Source organism: Panthera leo, chromosome A2 (assembly GCF_018350215.1).
Source record: "Panthera leo isolate Ple1 chromosome A2, P.leo_Ple1_pat1.1, whole genome shotgun sequence".
Classification (NCBI taxonomy): Eukaryota; Metazoa; Chordata; class Mammalia; order Carnivora; family Felidae; genus Panthera; species Panthera leo.
In genome coordinates, this window is record NC_056680.1 from 150,910,034 (window position 1) to 150,931,084 (window position 21,051).

At 40.3% G+C, this 21,051-nt stretch overlaps 1 protein-coding gene and 1 long non-coding RNA gene across 4 annotated transcripts in view; one reads left to right on the plus strand and one right to left on the minus strand.

The window, feature by feature from the left end:
* Positions 1-21,051, plus strand: part of LOC122212128 — a 130,297-nt gene that overhangs the window by 96,628 nt on the left and 12,618 nt on the right. The gene's annotated exons all lie outside the window — the stretch shown is intronic.
* The window catches only part of PTN (pleiotrophin), a 100,398-nt gene continuing 90,098 nt past the window's right edge, over positions 10,752-21,051 (minus strand). The window contains exon 5 of one of the 2 annotated variants that reach the window (XM_042925804.1): positions 10,752-11,485. In XM_042925804.1, coding sequence (XP_042781738.1) covers positions 11,433-11,485 — 53 coding nt within the window. In that variant the 3' untranslated portion in view covers positions 10,752-11,432. Of the gene's footprint in view, positions 11,489-21,051 lie in introns of both variants that reach the window. The other variant, XM_042925797.1, reaches the window with a different exon arrangement.

Here is a 21,051-nt window from a genome sequence, read left to right on the forward strand (position 1 = left end):
GGTCCCTGTCATTTCTCCCTTTATCCTTGGTACCAGACAGGAGTTGGTAAATCTCTAAAGAAATTGGTAAGAGTTTTAATTATTAGCTATGACTGTCTTAAAAGCATACAGCTTTTGGATTTAGAAGTCAAAGATTCATGGGGCGCCTGGGTGGCTCAGTCGGTTGAGCGGCCGACTTCGGCTCAGGTCATGATCTCGGGGTCCGTGAGTTCGAGCCCCGCATCGGGCTGTGTGCTGACAGCTCAGAGCCCGGAGCCTGTTTCAGATTCTGTGTCTCCCTCTCTCTGACCCTCCCCCGTTCATGCTTTGCCTCTCTCTGTCTCAAAAATGAATAAATGTTAAAAAAAAAATTAAAAAAAAAAAGAAGTCAAAGATTCATATGACTAATTGTGAGCATCTTAATTTGTTGGTCATTCATGGTAACTATAGTAAACATGCGTGGAATTCTCAAAGAAGATTACTTTATCCTCTGTTTGACAGATCTGACAATCAAAAGAAAGAAGAAAAAAATAATTGTGGTTATTTTATGTGACCTTTGTTACTAAGGGAAAGTAATAAATGGGTACAATCACTATATCTGCTGCGTAGTCTCTAGGAGAATCCCTCCATTTCCAGGAGTTTAGGGATATGATGCCAAGATTTTTCATTTTCATTCCCTAATGTAAAGTGTAGGCCTCCATGCACATTTTCAGAAAACAAAAGAAAATATGTGGTGATAATCTAGACACAGAAGCACCTTAGCCAACCCCATGGGTAACTTAATACAGACATTACAACAGTTATATGCGTAGCAAATACAGCAAACAATGCTCTACTTGTTAAGGTTTTGCCCCTTAAAAAATCGCTGTACTGAAATCAGATATTGAGAGCTACTTGGCTTTTATTTTTCTTTTCAAATTAAAAAAATAAACTGTAGGTCTGCATTTCCTTGTGTACAAACACAATGTCCTTGCAGTACATTATTTTATTTGTGACCCTAATAGGATGAGCATTTTTACTTTATTTTGGGTGCCTTGTTTAAAGACTGAAAGACTGAGAAGAACAGAAACTAGGGCGGGGGATGGACTGTGAAGACTGAGATACATTTTTCTCTGATTAAGATGTTCCATATCTTTTATTTCCGGGGAAATTCGAGTCTACATAAGTTTGAGGCAGGCATTAATTGCTGGCTGCTCAGAATAACATTATGCCCCTTTCTCTTGATGTAAATGTATTCTAAGACTCTATATCTTCTTTGAAAAGTAGATTGAAAATGCATTTATTTGACAGACTTGGAGCAGTTACTGACGGCTGCTAACGTTTCCAAATGCAGGAAAAAATGCTAACGTTTCCTTTTGCATCCTGTCTGCCTGATTGTGGCAGCCAAGATTTAATGGGCGCACACAGGAGAAAAACGTGGTGATGTAGGGAAAGACATGGAGAGAATTTTCCACATCCAGAGATGTTGATCTGCTTTTTTTTTTTAAAGAAGGTTAATGGAAAGAAAGCCCTTTGCTTTATACTCCATTGGAAAATCTCATGACTAAAGGTTGATGATGTTCTAATCTTTATGTTTGAGAACTATTTTTAAACAATTTAATTCGTGAAAGGTAGTATTTTCTATTGCCTCATTCAGTGCTTCCTAAAGCATATTTACCTCCGGTTTTCATTTACAGAAGTTAGAAAACAATTGAAGACTTTCAGGAATATGGAGTCAAGTTACATATTATGAAAAGAAAGTGTGTGTCTCTTATTCCTCCAGAAATAGCTGTCTTCTTGGTGGATGGAAATGTAGCCTTTCTTTCCTCAAATAAGGAACCAAAAATGAAATTGATGTTTTTTATCCCACATGTCCCCACCACTACTATTTAGTAGAACTTTACTTAGCAGCTATTTAAGAGCATGAAATTGTGTTTCGAGTTCCATTGCTACAGAGTTAACAAGTTAGGGTGTCATTCCAGGAATGAATAAAATTGAAATGTCTTTATCCAAGATCCTCTTTGTCGATATGAAATGAATGCGACAGCATCACATATTCAGGATAAATCAGAAAGTCTGCCAAGAGTACAAGCACAGAGGATGCAGTCACTGAGCTGAGTAAGGACGCATTCTGGTCACCGAAGGAATATTTTCACGAGGGTTTTGGATACGCTGCTTTGCGCCCACCTCATCACTGGAAGGAAAGCTTGTCTTCACTATAAGGCCACTTAAGGGATTGCGACTGTTTTTCCTTTTTCAGATTTTCATCTCATTTTAATACTACTACAGTTAGCATATCTATTATATTAGTTTCAGGTGTACAATATGGAGATTCAGCACTTTCACATGTCACCCAGTGTTCATCGTGGCAAGTGCCCTTCCCAGTCCCCATCACCTATGTCACCCTTCTGGTCACCACCGGTTTGTTCTCCGTAAGGGTCTGTTTCCCGGTTTGCCTCCCTCTCTCGCTTTTTCTTTCCTTTGCTCATTTGTTTTGTTTCTTAAATTCTACATATGAGTGAAATCATACGGTATTTGTCTTTCCCTGACTTACTTTGTTTAGCATTATACTCTCCAGCTCCATCCATGTTGTATGTTATACATACATGTACACCGTGTACAACATCCTCTGTATGTTGTAGCACATGGCAGGATTTCATTCTTTTTATGGCTGAGTAATGTTCTATTACACACACACACACACACACACACACACACACACACACATACCTCACCTCTCCTTTATCCACTCATCTATCAATGGAAACTTGGACTGTTCCCATAATTTGGCTATTGTATATAATGCTGCAATATACATAGGGGTGCATGTATCCCTCTGGGTTACTGTTTTTGTATTCTTGGGGTAAATGCCCAGTAGTGTAATTGCTGGATCTTAGAGTAGTTCTGTTTTTAACTTTTTGAGGAACTCCCATACTCTTGTCCACAGTGGCTGCAGCAGTTTGCATTCCCACCAGCAGTGCACGAGGGTTCCTTTTACTTTACATCCTCACCAACATTTGTTGTTTGTTGTGTTCTTGATTTTAGCCATTCTGACAGGTATGAGGTGACATCTCATTGTGATTTTGATTGGCATTTCCCTGATGATAAGTGATGTTGAACATATTTTCGTGTGTCTGTTGGCTATGTGTATGTCTTCTTTGGAGACCTGTCCGTTCCTGTCTTCTGCCCATTTTTTAATTGGATTATTTGTTTTTTGGGTGTTGAGTTATATAAGTTCCTTATGTATTTTGGATACTAACCCTTTATTGGATACGTCATTTGCAATATCTTCTCCCATTCTGTAGGTTGCCTTTTAGTTTTGTTGATTGTTTCCTTTGCTGTGCAGAAGCTTTTTATTTTGATGTAGTTCTAATAGTTTACTTTTCCTTTGATTTCCCTTGCTTCAGGAGATAGATCTAGAAAAATGTCGCTACTGATGTTAGGACATTACTGCCTGTGTTCTCTTCCAGAGTTTTTATGGTTTCATGTCTCACATTTGGGTCTTTAATCCATTTAGAGTTTATTTTTGTGTATGGTGTAGGAAAACAGTCCAGTTTCCTCCTTTTGCATGTAGCTGACCAGTTTTCCCAGAACCATTTGTTGGAGCCTTGTCTTCTCCCACTGGATATTCTTTACTGTTTTGCCAAAGATTAATTGACCCTATAATTGTGGGTTTATTTCTGGGTTTTCTTATCTATTCCAATGATCAATTTGTTTGTTTTTGTGCCAGTACCATACTGTTTTGATCAGTACAGCTTTGTAATATAACTTGAAGTCTGGAATTATGATACCACCAGCTTTGCTTTTCTTTTTTAAAAATTAACTTGGCTAGGGGTGCCTGGGTGGCTCAGTCGGTTAAGCGTCTGACTTCGGCTCAGGTCATGATCTCACGGTCCATGGGTTCGAGCCCCGCGTCGGGCTCTGTGCTGACAGCTCAGAGCCTGGACCCTGTTTCAGATTCTGTGTCTCCCTCTCTCTGACCCTCCCCCGTTCATGCTCTGTGTCTCTCTGTCTCAAAAATAAATAAACATTAAAAAAAATTTTTAAAAAAATTAACTTGGCTATTTGGGGCCATTTGGGATTCCATACAAATTTCAGGATTGTTTGTTTGTTTGTTTGTTTTACTTCTATGAAAAGTGCTGTTGGTACTTTCGTAGGGATTACATTAAATCTGTAGATTGCTTTGGGTGGTATAGACATTTTAACCATACTTGTTCTTCCAATCTGTGAGCCTGGAGTGTCCTTCCATTTCTATGTGTCATCTTCAATTTCTTTCATCAGTGTTGTATAGTTTTCAGACTAGACGTCTTTCACCTCTTTGGTTAGATTTATTACCAGGTATTGTATTATTTTTGCTGCAGTTGTAAATGGTATTATTTTCTTTCCCTTTCTTCTGGCCCATTATTAGTATAGAAATAAAACGTGTTTCTGCACATTTATTTTTGTATCAGGTGACTTTACTGAATTCGTTTAGCAGCTCTAGTAGTTTTTTGGTGGCGTCTTGGATTTCCTACATGCGGTATCATGTCATCTGCCAATAGTGAAAGTTTTCCTTCTTCCTTTCCAATTTGGATGTCTTCCATTTGTTTTTGTTGTTCAATTGCTGGGGCTAGGACTTCCGGTACTATGCTGAATAAAAGCGGTGAGAGTAAATAAACCTCCTTGTTTTGTTCCTGACCTTAGGGAGAAAGCTCTCAGTTTTTCCCCTTTAAGGATGATGTTAGTTTTTCGTATCTATGGGTTGTTTTCATAATATATGAGTGAGTTTTTCATACATATGTGGGTTTTTCACATATGGCCTTTATTATGTTGAGGTATGTTCTCTCTAAACTCACTTTGATGAGGGCTTTTATCATGAATAGATGCTGTACATTGTCAAATGCTTTTTCTGCATCTATTGAAATTATCATATGGTTTTTATCCTTTCTTTTATTGATGTGATAGATCACATTGATTGATTTGCAGATACTGAACCACGCTGCATCCTGGGAATAAATCCCATTTGATTGTGGTGAGTGATTTTTTAATTAATTTATTAATTTATTTGTTATAATTTATTGTCAAACTGGATGGGCATTGAGGAGAGCACTTGTTGGGATGAGCACTGGGTGTTGTGTGAATGATTTTTTTTAATGCATTGCTGGATTCAGTTTGATAGTATTTTGTTGAAGATTTTTCATCTATGTCCATCAGACATAGTGTCTGGTAATTGTTTGTTTGTGGTGTCTTTATCCGGTTTTGGTATCAGGGCGGTATTTACTTTGTAGAATGAATTTGGAAGTTTTACTTCTTCTTTTGTTTGGAATAGTTTGAATAGGATTGATGTTAACTCTTCTTTAAATTTTAGGTAGAATTCACCTGTGAAGCTGTTGGGTCCTGGACTTAATTTTTCTTGGGAGTTTTTTGATTACTGATTTAATCTCCTTGCTAGTAATCAGTCTGTTCAAATTTTCTATTTCTTCCTGATTCAGTGTTGGTAGGTTATGTTTCTAGGAATGTATCCATTTCTTCTAGGTTGTCTAATTTATTGACATATAGTCTTTCATAATATTCTCCTACAATTGTTTGTATTTCTGTGGTGTTAGTTATTTCTCCTCTTTCATTTGTGATTTTGTTTGAGTCCTTTCTCTCTCTCTCTCTCTCTTTTGGTGAGTCTGTCTAGAGGCTTATCAATTTTGTTGATTATTTCAGAAAGGAGCTTCTGGTTTCATTGATCTGTTCAATTTTTTATTTTTGTTTTTTTATCATTTATTTATGCTCTATTCTTTATTATTTACTTCCTTCTGCTAGATTTAGGCTTCATTTCTTGTTCTTTTTCTAGTTCCTTTAGGTGTAGGGTGAGGTTGTTTATTTGAGACTTCTCTTGGTTCCTGAGGTATGCCTGTACTGCTGTCAACTTCCCTCTTAGAAGCACCTTTTGCTGCATCCCAAATGTTTTGGGCCATTGCGTTTTCTTTTTTTTTCATGTACTTCTTGATTTCTTTTTTAATTTCTTGGTTGACCCATTCAGTGTTTAGCAGCATGTTATTTAACCTTCATGTATTTGTTTTCTTTCCAGGTTTGTTCTTGTGGTTGATTTCTAGTTCCATAATGTTGTGGTCAGAAAAGATGGATGGTATATGACTTTGACCTTTTTGAATTTATTGACTTGTTTGTGGCTTCGTATGTGATCTATTCTGGAAAATGTTCCACGTGCACTTGAAAGAATGTGTATTCCACTGTTTTAAGATGGAATATTCTGAATATATTTGTTAACTCCATCGAATCCAGTGTGCATTCAAAGCCATGTTTCCTTGTTGATGTTCTGTTTGGATGACCTGTCCATCAATGTAAGTGGGGTGTAAAAGTCGCCTACTATTATTGTAATACTATTGGTCAGCTCCTTTATGTTTGTTATTAGCTGCTTTATGTATTTGGGTGCATAGATATTTACAATTGTTATATCTTCTTGTCGGATTGTTCCCTTTTATTATTATATAGTGTCCTTCTTTGTCTCTCTTTACAGACTTTGTTTTAAAAGGCTATTTTTTCTGATAGAAATTTTGCTACTCTAGCTTTTGACATCCATTTGCATGATTCTCCATCCCCTCACTTTCAATCTGTAGATGTCTTTAGCTCTGAAATAAGTCTCTTGTAGGCAGCATATAGATGAATCTTGCTTTTTTTAAAATCTATTCTGTCACCCTATATCTTTTGATGGGAGCATTTAGTCAGTTTACATTCAAAATAATTACTTTTAAATTTTTATTTATTTTTGAGAGAGAGAGAGAGAGAGGAAGAGAGCAACAGCAGGAGAGGGGCAGAGAGAGAGGGAGACAGAATCCCAAGCAGGCTATGCACTGTCAATGCAGAGCCCGACACAGGGCTGGAATTCAGAAACCATGAGATCATGACCTGAGCCGAAATCAAGAGTTGGATGCTTAATCAACGGAGCCACCCAGGCACCCCACATTCAAAATAATTATTGATAGATATGTATTTATTGCCATTTTGTTACTTGTTTTTGCAGTTTTTCTCTGATCCTTTTTCTCTCTTTCATGGTTTGCTGGTTTTATTGATATACTTGGATTCCTTCCTAGTTTTGCGTATCACTTTTTTTTTTTTTACTTGTAGTTACCTTTTGGTTTATATATAACATCTTCTGCATATAGCAGTCTATATTAAGCTGATGGTCACTTAATTTTGAACTCATTCTGTATTACTCTCCCCTCCACATTTCAGATATTTGGTATCATATTTTACATCCTTTTATTTTTTGCTTCACTTGACTGATTTTCACAGAGTTAATTTCTTTTTTTTTTTTTTTTTTTTTTGCCTTTGTGCTTCCTATTTTTCTTTTTCTTAGGGTTTTTGATTGCCACTCACCGAGTCCCCCTAACACTTCTTGTAGGGCTGGTTTAATGGTCATGAATTATTTTAACTTCTCTTTGTCTGGGAAACTCTTTATCTCTCCTTCTATTGGGAATGATAAGCTTGCTGTATCCTTGGTTGCACATTTTTCCCTTTCACCACTAAATACATCATGCGACTCCCTTCTGGCCTGCAAAGTTTCTGCTGAAAAATCAACTGATAGCTTTATGGGGTTTCATTTGTATGTATCTGCCTTGTTTTCTCTTGGAAACTTTGAATTCATACTTGATCACTATTTTTTGCCACTTTAATTATTATGGGTCTCGGTGTGGACACGTTTGGGTTGCATTTGTTGGGGGAATCTCTCTCACTCCCGAATCTGGATCTGTATTTCCCTCCCCAGATTCAGAAAGTTTTCAGCTATTATTTCTTCAAAAACATTTTACTGTTCCCCCACCCCCACCCCTTCCCTCTCTTCTTCTGGCATCTGTATAATGTGAATATTATTACACTGAGTTCTCTACGTCTAATCTCATTATGCAGTATTTGTTTCTCTTCTCTTCAGATCGATTCCATTACTCTATCCTCCAGGTCACGGATGGGTTTCTCTGCTTCCTGTAGTCTACTAGTTATTCCATCGATTATATTTTTAATTTCATGTATTGAGTTCTTCATCTCTGATAGGTTATTTTTTTATCTGTCAGGGTCTCAGTGATATCTTCCACCCTTTTCCAAGTCCAGTGAATATCCTTATGATCATTACTTTACATTCTGTATCAGGCATGTTACTTATTTCCATTTTGTGTACATACACCTTCTGCCCTTATTTTGTCCTTTTCTTTCTTTTGGGACATAATTCTCTGTCTCCTCATCTTGTTCATGTCTGTTTTTCCTGTGTGTTAGGAAGTCAGCTATGTTGTCTGCTCTCACAAGTAGTGGCTTTACGATGACGAGGTCCTGTAGTGCTAGGCCGTGCATTGTATCCCATTCACCAGAACCTGGGACTTGGGAGGAGCCTCCTATCTATACTGCTTGTGTCCTGCCATTGTGTCCTGAGTCCCTTTTCCTTTCAGTCCACACATCTGCACAGACTCTCTGTTGTGGGCTGTGCTTGCTCTTTGTGACGTTAGGGAGAGTGAAGGAAGCAGGTTCTGAGGAGGCAGGACCACAAAAGGGCCTCAGGGCAGGGCAGTGGTGTTAGCAAAATTTGCACTGAGCTGATGGTCCGGGCCGTATCCCCCAGGCACCGCTGCTGCTCGAGCTCAGAGCCCAGGCCAGCACATTTGGAGTGGGTGAGTCCTCAGGAGAACTCAAGGGCAGGGCATACTGCTAGAGGGCTAGGTAGCAAGTTTCTGTGCACTGCCATCTCCCCCAGGTGACTCTGTTTATGCTGGGGGGATAGGGAAGGAAAATGGTGCCTGCCAGCTCCTTTGTTCCCAGAGAAGTCCCCCCCCAACATTCTCGAAATTAGTATAAACACATCTCCCTCCTGCTGTGCAAACGGTGGCTTCTCTGTGGCCTCTCCTTGGCTGCTGTGTCTCTAGGGACGGGGACCTGGCTATCACTCCTGGCTCACTTAGTAAGTCAGCTCTTAAAGCTCCAGACTCCCAAGTCCCACTGGTTATACAAACTCCTAGAATTCAACCCCTCTGGTCGTCAAGGCCGGATGTTAAGGGGATTCACTTTCCCTTCGTGGGCTTCCTTGTTTTCCTCTCTCTGCCCACAGCTCCCTACGTCCTGCAGTCAGCTCCCAGCCACTGCTGCTGGCCTTCCTAACCTCTCCAGTGTGGCTTCTTCTCTACATTTAGTTGCAGGGTTTATTCTGCCAGTCTTTGATTGCTCTCTGGTTTACTTACTTGGATACGAATGATATCTAGTTGTAAATGTGGGATGAGGTGAACTTGGGGCCCTCTCACTCTGCCATCTTCCCAAGCCTCTTTTTCTTTTGCAGCTGATTTTATATTTCGCCTTCCTGCCTCAAGGCTAAGTAAACTTTGGGGTAAAGTGGATGAAACTCAGAACATTTGGGAAGAGAGCTTGCTGGGATACCCTTTGAAATCACTGACCATGGTCTGTTTGCTTCAGTTTGTGAGCATCAGTGACTTTGGGAGCTTGTCCTTTTGTATTTATGTGTTCCGTACTTCAGCGAGATTCGGCAAGATGTTTTAAGCTGGGGGCTGGGGTAGAGTAATTCTCAAGACTTAGAGGAAGTTGAACTTCACAGCCTGTGCAATGGTAGTTAGCATTCCAACTCTTGGAATATTATTGTACAGTTTGTTAGGAATGCATCCTCCACACCCTGTGAATGAAGGGGATGCCGCGATCATTTACGGGGCTGCTTTTCCTTCGGGAGATTTTGTTCGAGGTTACCTGAGCTCATTGCTGATTCATGAGCTGCTGTTTCGGCTCAAGGGTGACAGAGGAGCAATATGAGGTGAGAGGCTAACAAAATTTGCTGCAGACTCTTCCATATCTCTATCCTTATGGGACTTGTTATTAAAAAAAACACAACCCACTCAAAATAATGCCTTTTCTTCTCCTCCATCCATCCCCAGGAGAATTTTTTCCTATTAAAGGCCTTTTGTAAAAGGACTGCATTCACGTTTCTGTCCTTTGCTCTTTACAAGATACTCTTTTATTAAGCACCGGTCCATAACGTGTTCTTCTTCTCCTCCCCAGTGGCATTGGGCTTTGCCTTAGGAGATAGGAACCCCCTCGACATTTCTAGCTCAAGTGGAGTCTTCGACCAGATGGCAGGCCAGTTTAGCTTTGAAGACTCTTTAGTGGCATCATTAGACCAGTTTGTGATTATTTTACGGCTACCCTAAGGTATGTTGAAACCATTATTTCTGGAAGCGGACCTGGAGTTAGCTTGGTAGGCAGGTGTAAAGCGATAAACTTGCCCCTTGAAAAGTAGAGGTGGCTTTTTCAAGAGTAATACGTTGAAGCTAATCCCCGCGGATTTCTGAGGTGTCATCGCCCTGGATAATAGAAGCATTGACTTGTTTACTTAAAGATTGTACTCGGAACCCAGCAGATAAGGGAGTTGTACAAGTAATCCTTTGTGGATATCTTGGTACATACGGCAGATAATAGAGGAGGAATTCTTCGTGTATAGACTCTACTATTTTGCATATGTTACTCTGTTCCTGATTTGGATTGTGCAGCTCATGCATATTGTACGTAAGAGAAGGGTTTTTCTGTTCCATCCAACCCTAGATTATTTTGGGACTTTTATTCAATTCCGCAGTACCAAAAACTGATAGTTAAACTCTACAGATCTACATCTATACTACATATACAAAAATCCTCTATAAAATTGTGCCCAAGAGGAATTTAATTAGTTTGTATGATAAATTCTCACTGCTAACAGGTTGACTGGGGGGAGTGTGGGGGACAAAGCAGGAGGGTTACAATATCAAATGATTGCACACAAAAGCAACTTTTTCCAGAATCACCTTGATTTATTTTCCTAGTCTTTTTTTTCCTCAGAAGGAAAAATAATTTCATTAAGAAAACAAATGTTCCTGCCAAAGCGAATTTCTTTTCATGCATTTCTTTTAAAAAAAAAAAAAAAGTCAACATTGAAGTAGGGCATGCTCTGCCCCCTCCCTCCATTTTGTGGACTAAAGTTTGTTTTAAAAGATCCATTGGCAGAAGATATTTTCCTCAGATAGGATGATTATATTTTACTGCTGCTTTGTTTAGTATATATTTTTCTCAATTGGGAAAAAAAGTCTAGGTGAAAAATTTATCTAACGAGAAAAGTAGTTTACATGGTCATAACACATAAATTGCTGCCAAAAGAAAAAAAGGTAAAAAAAGAAGATTTTAAATGTAAAATATCACATAACTTCAAAAAACTTACCTCAGTTTTCTACCATTTATCATGTACTACAAGTCAACTTTCTAAATAGGATTACAGTCCTTTATTATAAGCCCCTAGTGGTACTATGGTATACATTTTACAAAATGCTACTACAAAATTTTTCTTTTCTTTTTGTTTCTGCCTATTGTGTACTTAGCTATAGATAATTTTTGAATACAAAGCCTACGTGGGTATAAATGCAATAGTTAACTGCTCCTTTTTGCTGATGTCCTTTTCATGGTCCAAGAAGACGGCATTAGTCCAGCATCTTCTCCTGTTTCTTGCCTTCCTTTTTCTTCTTCTTAGATTCTGCTGTGATTAAAAACAGAGAAAAAAGCATCACGTTAGCAAACAAGGGGGGCACTTTTCTTATACAGGTGACCCTTGAATAATGCTAGGGTCAGGGGCACCAAACCCCCATGTAGTTGCAAATGCGCATAAAACTTTGGACTTCCCCCCAAATTTACCTGTTGACTGGAAGCCTTACCAATAACATAAACAGTCAATTTACACATATTGTATATGTTATATATGCTATATTCTATATGCTTACATCAAAGCAAGCTACAGAAAAAAATGTTATTGATAGAACACACTTAACAGTATTCTTTAAAAAAATCACCTCTAAATGGACCCTTATTGGTCATGAGTCAACTATAATTGTCCAGAAATGAAAGGATTGGATGGGTAGAGAAGGTATGGTGTGTGAGAGTGCCTAGGAGAACAGACAAGAGTAATACAGCCTGCCTTCATGTAAACACCTGCAAATACCCGTCATCTTATTAGTTGCCCCCATTTGATACACCAAATACTATCTTAGGGTCCTACTTAGAAAACAGAAACACAGCAGACCTCCCTGGGAGAATGTACCAGGACACTGCTCAGTGGAGAGCTACAAAAGCTCTGCTCGGCCCCTCACTCTCCACATGCCCTTTCCATGGGGCTGTTGATAAGCATTTGGCCTGATAGCTTCCTCTCCTGATTTGGCCTTTGCTTATATATTTGCCAGCTACTCATACATGAAGAACTATACGGAGCTTTGACTCTACAGAGTATCCTAGTTGTGGATGAAGCAAATGGAATGTACCAACCTGGGCTAACCCACGGAAGTAAAACCATGAGGATTGAAATCAAAATACTCCATCCTTTTCCATTCAATCATCTTGCTGTCTCCCTCTTCCTAGGCCTAGGAGGATTCAGTGTAGAATAGGACATGACAGCTTTGGCTCCACAAATGAGAAAGGTCAGATCACTAGGCTAGCAAGTGAAAGGCTATTGCTAAATGTTTTTAAGATCCTCTCCCTGTTTGGTCCACAGTAGTGGTAGAAACACAGGGGTTAGGTACAGGCTCTGGAGTCACACTGCTGGAGTCTAAGTCTTTGGTCCATCACTAAGTGACTCTGAGACTCCCTGAAAGTTAATTCATGCATGTGTCTCAGATTCCTCACTTGCGAACGGGCATATGCAGGGTCAATATCCAAATTAAATGAGTTGACTAAAATCCCCTAAGAACAGAAGATGGCATAATAGCCTGTGCTCAATTAAGGTTGGTCTATTACCACACTAATGAAACCTGCTAAAAACAAGAGGTAATTTCTCCGTATAATTAATCATCCCCAAGACCCATTGGCTGAGGTCATCGAATGTGCTAAACAGCAGAGGAATACTGGGACACGCACGATGGCCAACAGGGACTATTCACTGGATCACAAGGCCTGTGTATGAGAGGGGCGTAAGGCTTATAATGAGAGGGGACATAATACCAATCACATATTGTAAAACTTGGAGCTTGAACCTTTTCTATTTTTATCCTCACCACTTCTTCTGATAAGTTCTCAAGTCCATCATATACTAGGTGAGGTAGCGTAAGGTACAAGGTAATTGTCCTAAGCTCCCTTTACTCAAGCTGTAAGGGGTGCCATACACAATTATGTCAGGAGTTGCTAAAATCCCGCTAAATTGCTGCTCACAAATATTCATTTGTCCATGCCTATCCTCAGCTTTCCACCTAAACTGAAGCGACTTTGAACTTTCACTCTGTTTTTGCTTGTCATTGTAAATGTCTTCTCCTTTTGACCCATGAAAGGTAAGATGACCAGAACCTCCATGTTCAAAGATATCTATAAAGTCCAAGAAGGTTTTCTGTTTAATGTCCAAACAGATCGCATCTCAATGTTTAATAATTCCCAGTCTTTGGTCGACATTTTAAACAACAGCTTTCTGTTAGAAAGGTATCCTCAGAGAACAATCTAGGGTGTCAGCTGGGATCCAGGTTTAGTTTCCATTTTCTCAATTTCTCCAAATTCCTTACTGGTGAAGGCCGGCATTTTATATTCATTAACTGACAACTTGCTAAATACAAAGAAATCGACCACTTGCCCATGTAATCTGCACAAGGCCAACCAAAGCCATGTTTTTGACGTCATTGGCAAGTCACCATGGCACTGCTTTGACACACTGCACACCTTAAGTTCAAGTCCAAGTAGAAAAGGGAGGAGACCGCAGTAAAAAATAAGGGCAAGAAAGACAAATTTCTATCTGCAGAGGGTCAGCTTGGTTTCTCACCTAAAAACGTACTCAAATTTTTGAGAATAAAGAAGAAAGTTAGGTTGGTGATACTGCTTCCAAACAAACGCAGTTCTGGGGTGACTTTTGTGTACATTTTAATGACAGACTAAATGAATGTTGTTACCTACTCATCTCTGTGACCTCAAAAGCTTAGGAACAACCTCTCAGGCTTTACCCACTGTACATGAGGGTTTTTCTATAGGATCATGGAATCTACAATCTGGAAGGTACCTGGTCCAACTTTCCTATGTAGTTGATGAAGAAATAGACACCAAGGAGTATCAGTCATTTGTCCAGGTCCACGGTGATCCAGCTATAGATCAGATGAGGGGTCCTTCTCCAACTCCTGGACCTCCTCACACAACACAGCACTGCCTCCAATGATCATCACATGTGTAGCAAATGGAATTGGTTTTATTTTTGTTTGTCTCTGGACCATTAATTCGGTCACCTCCCTTGAACAGAGTCTCTACACTTGTGCTTATTTCACTTCCTGGAGCACACCATTCTTTTTCTCCCCTAGTCTTTGGCCTTCAGAGAAACGTTTTCTCTTGATTTCCTCTCTCAGAGCACTCATCACTGATCCTGTAATTGCCCCTAAGCACAAGCTGTGCAAGGGCAGAATCCCAACTCACAGTTACTTCCCTAGCCCCTCGCACAGTGCCTAGCACATGCAACTCTTCAGTGAAGGGCATAAATCTCTAACGTGGCAACAACACGTGCCTCACTGGCTCACCCTGCCCTCATCTTCCTGGTGGCACTTCCTTGAGTTTTCCTTGCTTATTTTCACCTCAGCCTTTACACATTGCCTTCTCCCTTCCTATTTTTCTTCCTGTCACCTCAACTCGGCTTAGCCAACATCTACTCGTTCTCACTTCAAGGAAGCCTTCCCAGAACTCCCAAACTAAGCAGGTTCCATCTACCTGTGGGTTGGATACTTCCATGTGCCTCTCACTGCTATTCCAAAATGAGAATTGAACTATTAATTTTGTATCTAATTATTCGATATGCCTTTCCCCCTTCCTGTGAGGGAGGAGACCAAGTCCGTCTCTTCCATCTGTGTCCTGATGGACACAGTGCTCCTGAAATACGCGCTGCATCAAAGTGAAGAAATGACCACTTGGATGGGAAACAAAGTCAATTAGCCTATAGGAAAGGACTGTTTCTCAAGGGAAGGAAGGAGTGTGGATTCAATCAAAATCTTAGTTTATGAAGAATAAAATTACAAACATATATATGTGAGAGTTACCCCAATTTCTCCACCCTTTTTCTTGTCTTTAAAAGAGAAGACAACTTTTACTCGCAGAGTCAAATCAAAGTCCCGTTTCAGTAGCCTATCAAGGGGACGGGGAGAGAAATCTGCTGAGAATGAGGGTCGTGAATAGGCCTGGGGCAGGGCTACAGCAGGGTAAAGCACGTGCTTTGTAACAGAGTCACGTAGCAGCTACTCTCAAAGGTTTGAAGAGCCAATGCGATCAGTGCCCTGATGTCGAACAGTAGGGAACCTTAGTTCACAGTGAAAAGAACCAGGTCAAGGGAAAGAAGTACATACAGGCCACACATCAAATAAGACCCCAGGCTACATGTCACTCCACCCCACCTGAACTGAGGCTATGAAGCTGAAGTGGATACAAACAGGAAAGGAGCCATTGTGGAAATACGAACACAAAGGGCACCTGCCTGAAAAAGTGACTTGTTTTGTTCCCTTGGATGATCCCCACCGGGACACCATTGCATTGAAAACCCACAGTGATGCCCTTGGTGTGTTTTAACTTTCATTCTTGCTCTGGCCAGTTTTTGAGGTGATGGAGGATAGTACTCATCGTTCTCTCCTGGTAGGTGTATAATTGGAAAAGAAACAGGCTATTTTAAGATATATTTGACAGTGTTCAGAAAGTCTGAAGACTTTAAGAAATACTCTAGAAAAGATCCAGGCTCCTCTTATTGCTATGAATCTCAGCACCTGGAGTGCCATCTTGACCGTATTCTATCTAGAAACCTCAAGATCTAGTCGAGAAGGTTCCCACAACACATAGCAAGTACCGACAGCAGAGAAAAGAGGCAGTAGGAACACACAGCAATTAAGGAGTCATGGGACAATAAATTCTGAACATACACAGTTAAAAACTTCTGATAGAAAACAAAATCCTCAAGTAAGGGACACCTGCGTGGCTCAGTCAGTTGAGCATCTGACTCTTGATTTCAGCTCCGGTCATGATCCCAAGGTTTTGGGATTGAGCCCCACATTGTGCTCTGTGCTAAGACTCTCACCTTCCCTCACTCTCCCTTTGTCCCTCTCCCTCCCTCATGCTCTCTACACACACACCACAAAACAAAACAAAACAAAACCAAAAACAAATCCTCAAGTAATAAGTGGCATCATGGCCATTTGTTTAGTAGGGCAATGAGGAAACAATGAAGTACCATTAAAATCATACTAAGAACCAAGTCCTCAGAGAATCGAGGATACGCTCGTCAGAGGGCCATCATGAATATCATGTGAGATGACAATCGCTAAGATCCTACTTGACCGTCACTGTTCAAACAGCATTCATCTGTTAACCTAGCAAATATACACCCTATATACCCTATATCCAGTATATCCCTGACACCATTCTACATCCTGGGATATAATGGCAAACAAGACAAAATTCTGCTCTCATAGAGTTTCTCATAGATTTCAAGATTGCTTTATGTGAGTGTCTTTCAAAATTGTAAAGTACTCTACAGGTACACATTTATTTTAAAAGTCATGAGTATGTGGGAGCTATTTTTATGGCTTCAGTGCCTACTTCTCTTCCTCGTAGTTTATTATGACATTGTAGATGCATATGATGTAAAAGAGTATCCAGAGGGAGAATTAATTACTAGGGGAAAAAATAATGTCTATAGAACACCTAGCCTGAAGATCAAAGAGTTTCTTCTTAAAAACTTTTACTTTTTTTTTTTTTAATTTTAGAGAGGGAGCATGTGAGTTCCCACATGCTGGGATCCACAACCCTGGAGTCATAACGTGAGGAAAAATCAAGAATGGCACACTCAAATGACTGAGCCACCCAGTCACCCCACTGTTAAATAGAAAGTAAAGAAACATATATGTGTTAACAGAAATTACCCATAGTTTCACAATACAGAAATAGCACTTTTCACAGCGGGTTCTATTTACGTTTTCTTTCAATGAACATATGTATACTTTTAGTAGGAATATATTGACAGTTGATAAAGTACTTTATACTAAGCCTCCTACTGTTAATTCCCATACCATTGCATGTACTTTGAAACATGACAATGTAGTATTCCTTTGACATCCCATCCCGTATGTTTCGTGATCTTCCCTTTTTTGTTGGTCAGTTAGTTTGTACTCACTTTTTGTTACAATAATGATGCGCGCATGTTTTTGGTAGACAAATCATTATATTACAAAGTTTTGCCTTAGTAAGGATTTTTAAAGAGGATCTAATGGACCAAAGGGCAGGGCACTTGGAAAGCTCCAGATATGTACTGACATCTCTCTTTCCTGAAAGGCAGTACTCCCTTACATTCTCGTCAGTGACTTATGTTGGACCCCATCACAGCAAATTTGTTCTTAAAAAGCAAATAATCAAACAGCATGCATCATCTCTTTTCTGCCTATCACAAACCCTTCTAGGAACAGGATTGCCATGAAGCTAGTATGAGTAAACACTCCCTCCCTTTTTCAATAGTCAGGAAATCTGAGAGGAAAAGCGGTGGGGGAGTAGGTCTTAAAAGAAATCCATGTAAAGGTTTTCAGTGAACTTGAGGGGAGAAGTTATTCAAAGAGGCAGAAGGGTTGAGAATTCTGGAATAAGCTTATCTCATTTTCTTATCAAAATGCTTTGCTCTGATTCCCTTTTTTCAGAGGGCCTGCTGAGCATACAGAACAGATAAAAAGGAATGGAGAGATGAAATGGTTGAGCAGAGCTCAGATTTTAACTACAGTGAGTTAAACTCTGTTTGCTACTGACTTAAATAAAGTAGCTTTGGGCCATTAAGCCAATAGGAGGAATTGTCGGTTGGAATAGAAAAAAAGAGATTTTCACCTTCTAACAGGTAGAATTCATATAGGAGGAAGCTATGGGCAGTCAGAAATGGACACCGCAGGTGCAGAGAGCAGGAGGCCGGCTGGAGGCATGTGAGACAGACCGCAGAGGCTAACCTTTGGAGACTCGCTCAATACATCATGGGAACTGAGGGAGGGGAAAGGACCCTATCACTGTCAAACCGTACAGGCACAATGTAAATAGGTCCACAGGGCTGGATATCACCACCATCCTCTCAATGTCTCATAAACCTATTTAAAGGAACTTGCCTGTGCTTCAAGGTTTAGCTGCCCAGTTCACCCGAAATAGGTGATCCCTCACATCAACTAGCTGTTGCTCAGGACCAATAATAAGGCTTGTTGAATCGTGACTGTACAACTCGGTGATCCGCCTAGAATCCAGGTCCTACTTGGCTCGGCCTCCTTCATTAAATTCCCCACATTTCAGTTTAAATTGGGGCAGCACAGATTATGTTGACAATATAGGAAAAAAATTTCTATTTAAAAATCAGATCTGTTTAGTCCGAAGTCTGTGCAATAATTTTGTTGTTTCTCCTTTGATTTCTTTTTTTTTTTTTAAATACCACTTTATTTCCTCTTTTATCGACTCAGGGCACTTACTTCTAGGACTGTGAATGGAATACACACATACAAACAACTGCTCATTGATGCTCCCACATGCTGATCCCTGCTCTTTACCTCACTGTCCACATTCCTTTTCACTCGTCAATTGTTTCCTAACAGTACCCTCCCACTCCGTCTCAACCATCTGTCCTCCTACACATGTGCTTTCTGCCATCAAGTAGATGTGACACTATGTGATCTATAAAAGACAGTATGGCTTCCGTCTACATACCAACCAAACATGTCTGGCCCCTGCGAGGAATCTCTGTCTTGCCCCCACTTACTGTGAGAGGAGACTCTGCAGTGAACTGCACCTCCTCACAATAGAAAGTTCAACTATGAAAACACCGGTGAGCCATGTAGATTTAATTGAATGCTTAATGGAGATGAGGAAATGATTTCATCAACCGTACAGAAGAAGCTTAATGAAAGGCACTAAATGGGTCGATTACTTTCCAAAGCAACTCACCCAGTATGGGTAGAATAAACCTTCTCCCTTCACCCCAAGACTCCTCTCTACAGCCTTTGCAGCCACTTTTCCCTTCTGTCTGTCCATTCTGCTTTCTTTAAATAAGGAAGCAACTGAGATACCCATTGGCTTCCCCAACCCAAGATTGAGGATGCACTTTCTTTGTTTGGTAGAGTCATGAGTGTGTCAAGGTCACTCTCTGATCTGACCATACTATATGTACGTGATACCAGGTAGAGAATCCTCAACTGCAACCCCTATTTTTAGTTCAACACGTCTACATCACCCTCATGTATTAGCTACATCTACTCATTTGTGTGCAAGTGTCACAACCGCTAAACACGGGTGGGGATTTTCCCTCTGAGTCACAGGAGAGAAGAGTAGTGAGGAAGGGGATCAGAGCTGCTTCATCTGTAAGGCCTTTAATCCAGGATGTTCTCACTCGTGTACAGTTACAGAAAGAAAACAAAAGCTGTGGGTACGTGTGTGAATTCGCTATTGAGCCGCTAAATTTTGTCCTTTTCACCTTTGGCGAAACGGAATAAAATTGAAGCGAGGCAAATATCAAATATAACTAATGCAAGGGAAACTGCGAAGAAAATATGATTTTGTATAGGTAGCTTTGAGAATGTGTGTTTGTACATGCAAGAGCATGCATTTTTTTTTAATTTTTTTTTTAATGTTTATTTATTTTTGAGACAGAGAGAGACAGAGCATGAACGGGGGAGGGTCAGAGAGAGAGGGAGACACAGAATCTGAAGCAGGCTCCAGACTCTGAGCAGTCAGCAGAGAGCCCGACGCGGGGCTCGAACTCACGGACCACGAGATCATGACCTGAGCCGAAGTCGGATGCTTAACCGACTGAGCCACCCAGGCGCCCCAAGAGCATGCATTTCTGAGGCCTATGTCAGAGACCGGAAAGAAGAACATTTATTCTTGAGATGATATGTAAATGTTCCAAAGCTTGTTTCTGCAGTAATGAGGGCACAGATAGAAAATTTATCATATGATCAAGTCTTATCAATTGTATTGGTAGCCTCGGCCAGAAATGAAGTATATTATTATAACCAATAATAAGTAGTTCCCACTTAGCACACCAGGATTTGCTGATGTTTAACATTACATTACCAGTGCTACTGGAAGATCAGATTTTGGTTTCTGTCAAAGGGGGGAAGTTTCAAGTCTGAAACACTTAAAATTTCAGTAGGGAAGGCTCCATCCATCATTTCTTATTTGCTTCCCCATAGATTTTTCTTCTAGGCTCCAACAGCTTCTACACGTCAGGTGTTATGAATCAGTTGTTAGGGGCCAAATCACATCCCCCTCAAAATTTCATATCGAATGCCTGACCTTCACACCTCAGAATGTGAACATATTTGGAGAGACAGTCCTTACAGAGGTAATCAAGCTAAAATGAGGTCATGAGGGTGGGCCCTAACCGGATATAACTGGTGTCCTCAGAAGAAGAGGGAATTTGAACAGACACACGTAGAGAAGACTATGGGAAGACAGGGACAAGACGACCATCTATGAGTCGAAAAAAGAGGCCTGAAGAGATCCTTCCCACATGACCTTTGGAAAGAAATCAACCCCACAGAAACCTTGACCTCAGACTTCTGGCTTACAGAACCGTGCAAAGATAAATTTCTGTTGTTGAAGTCACACAGGCTGAGGTACTTTGTTACACGAGTGCCAGGTAACGCATACATCAGTGAATTGGATATCTCGTTTTCATTTTTGTATAGCTTTCAGAGCGCCCTCATTAGTCACAGAGGTCAAAACGCATGTGAGTTTTTTGGTGTCCTAAACGAGTCGTCCAGAATTTTAAATACGTATCATTTAAGTATGTGACTTTGGTAGTATGAAATACAGGATTTTATGCCCATTATTAGTTTTGCACATGCTCCCTGCAGTTACCAGTTCGCCCATCTCCATACGTGTCTTCCAGATTTCTCTGCTGCCTGATTCCTCTCGCCCCCATGTACCCAGTGCTCTGACTCTAGCAGCAGCAAAGGTCAGACCTGAAGAGGTGCCCCCAAACTTCTTTTTAGAAAGAAGCCTGCACAGCAGCTTAACTTAATGCTTTTGTGTGTCTGGGTAAAGATCTGAAAATAGGCGTTTCTATTAATGATAATAATAATCGAAAGCCTTGCA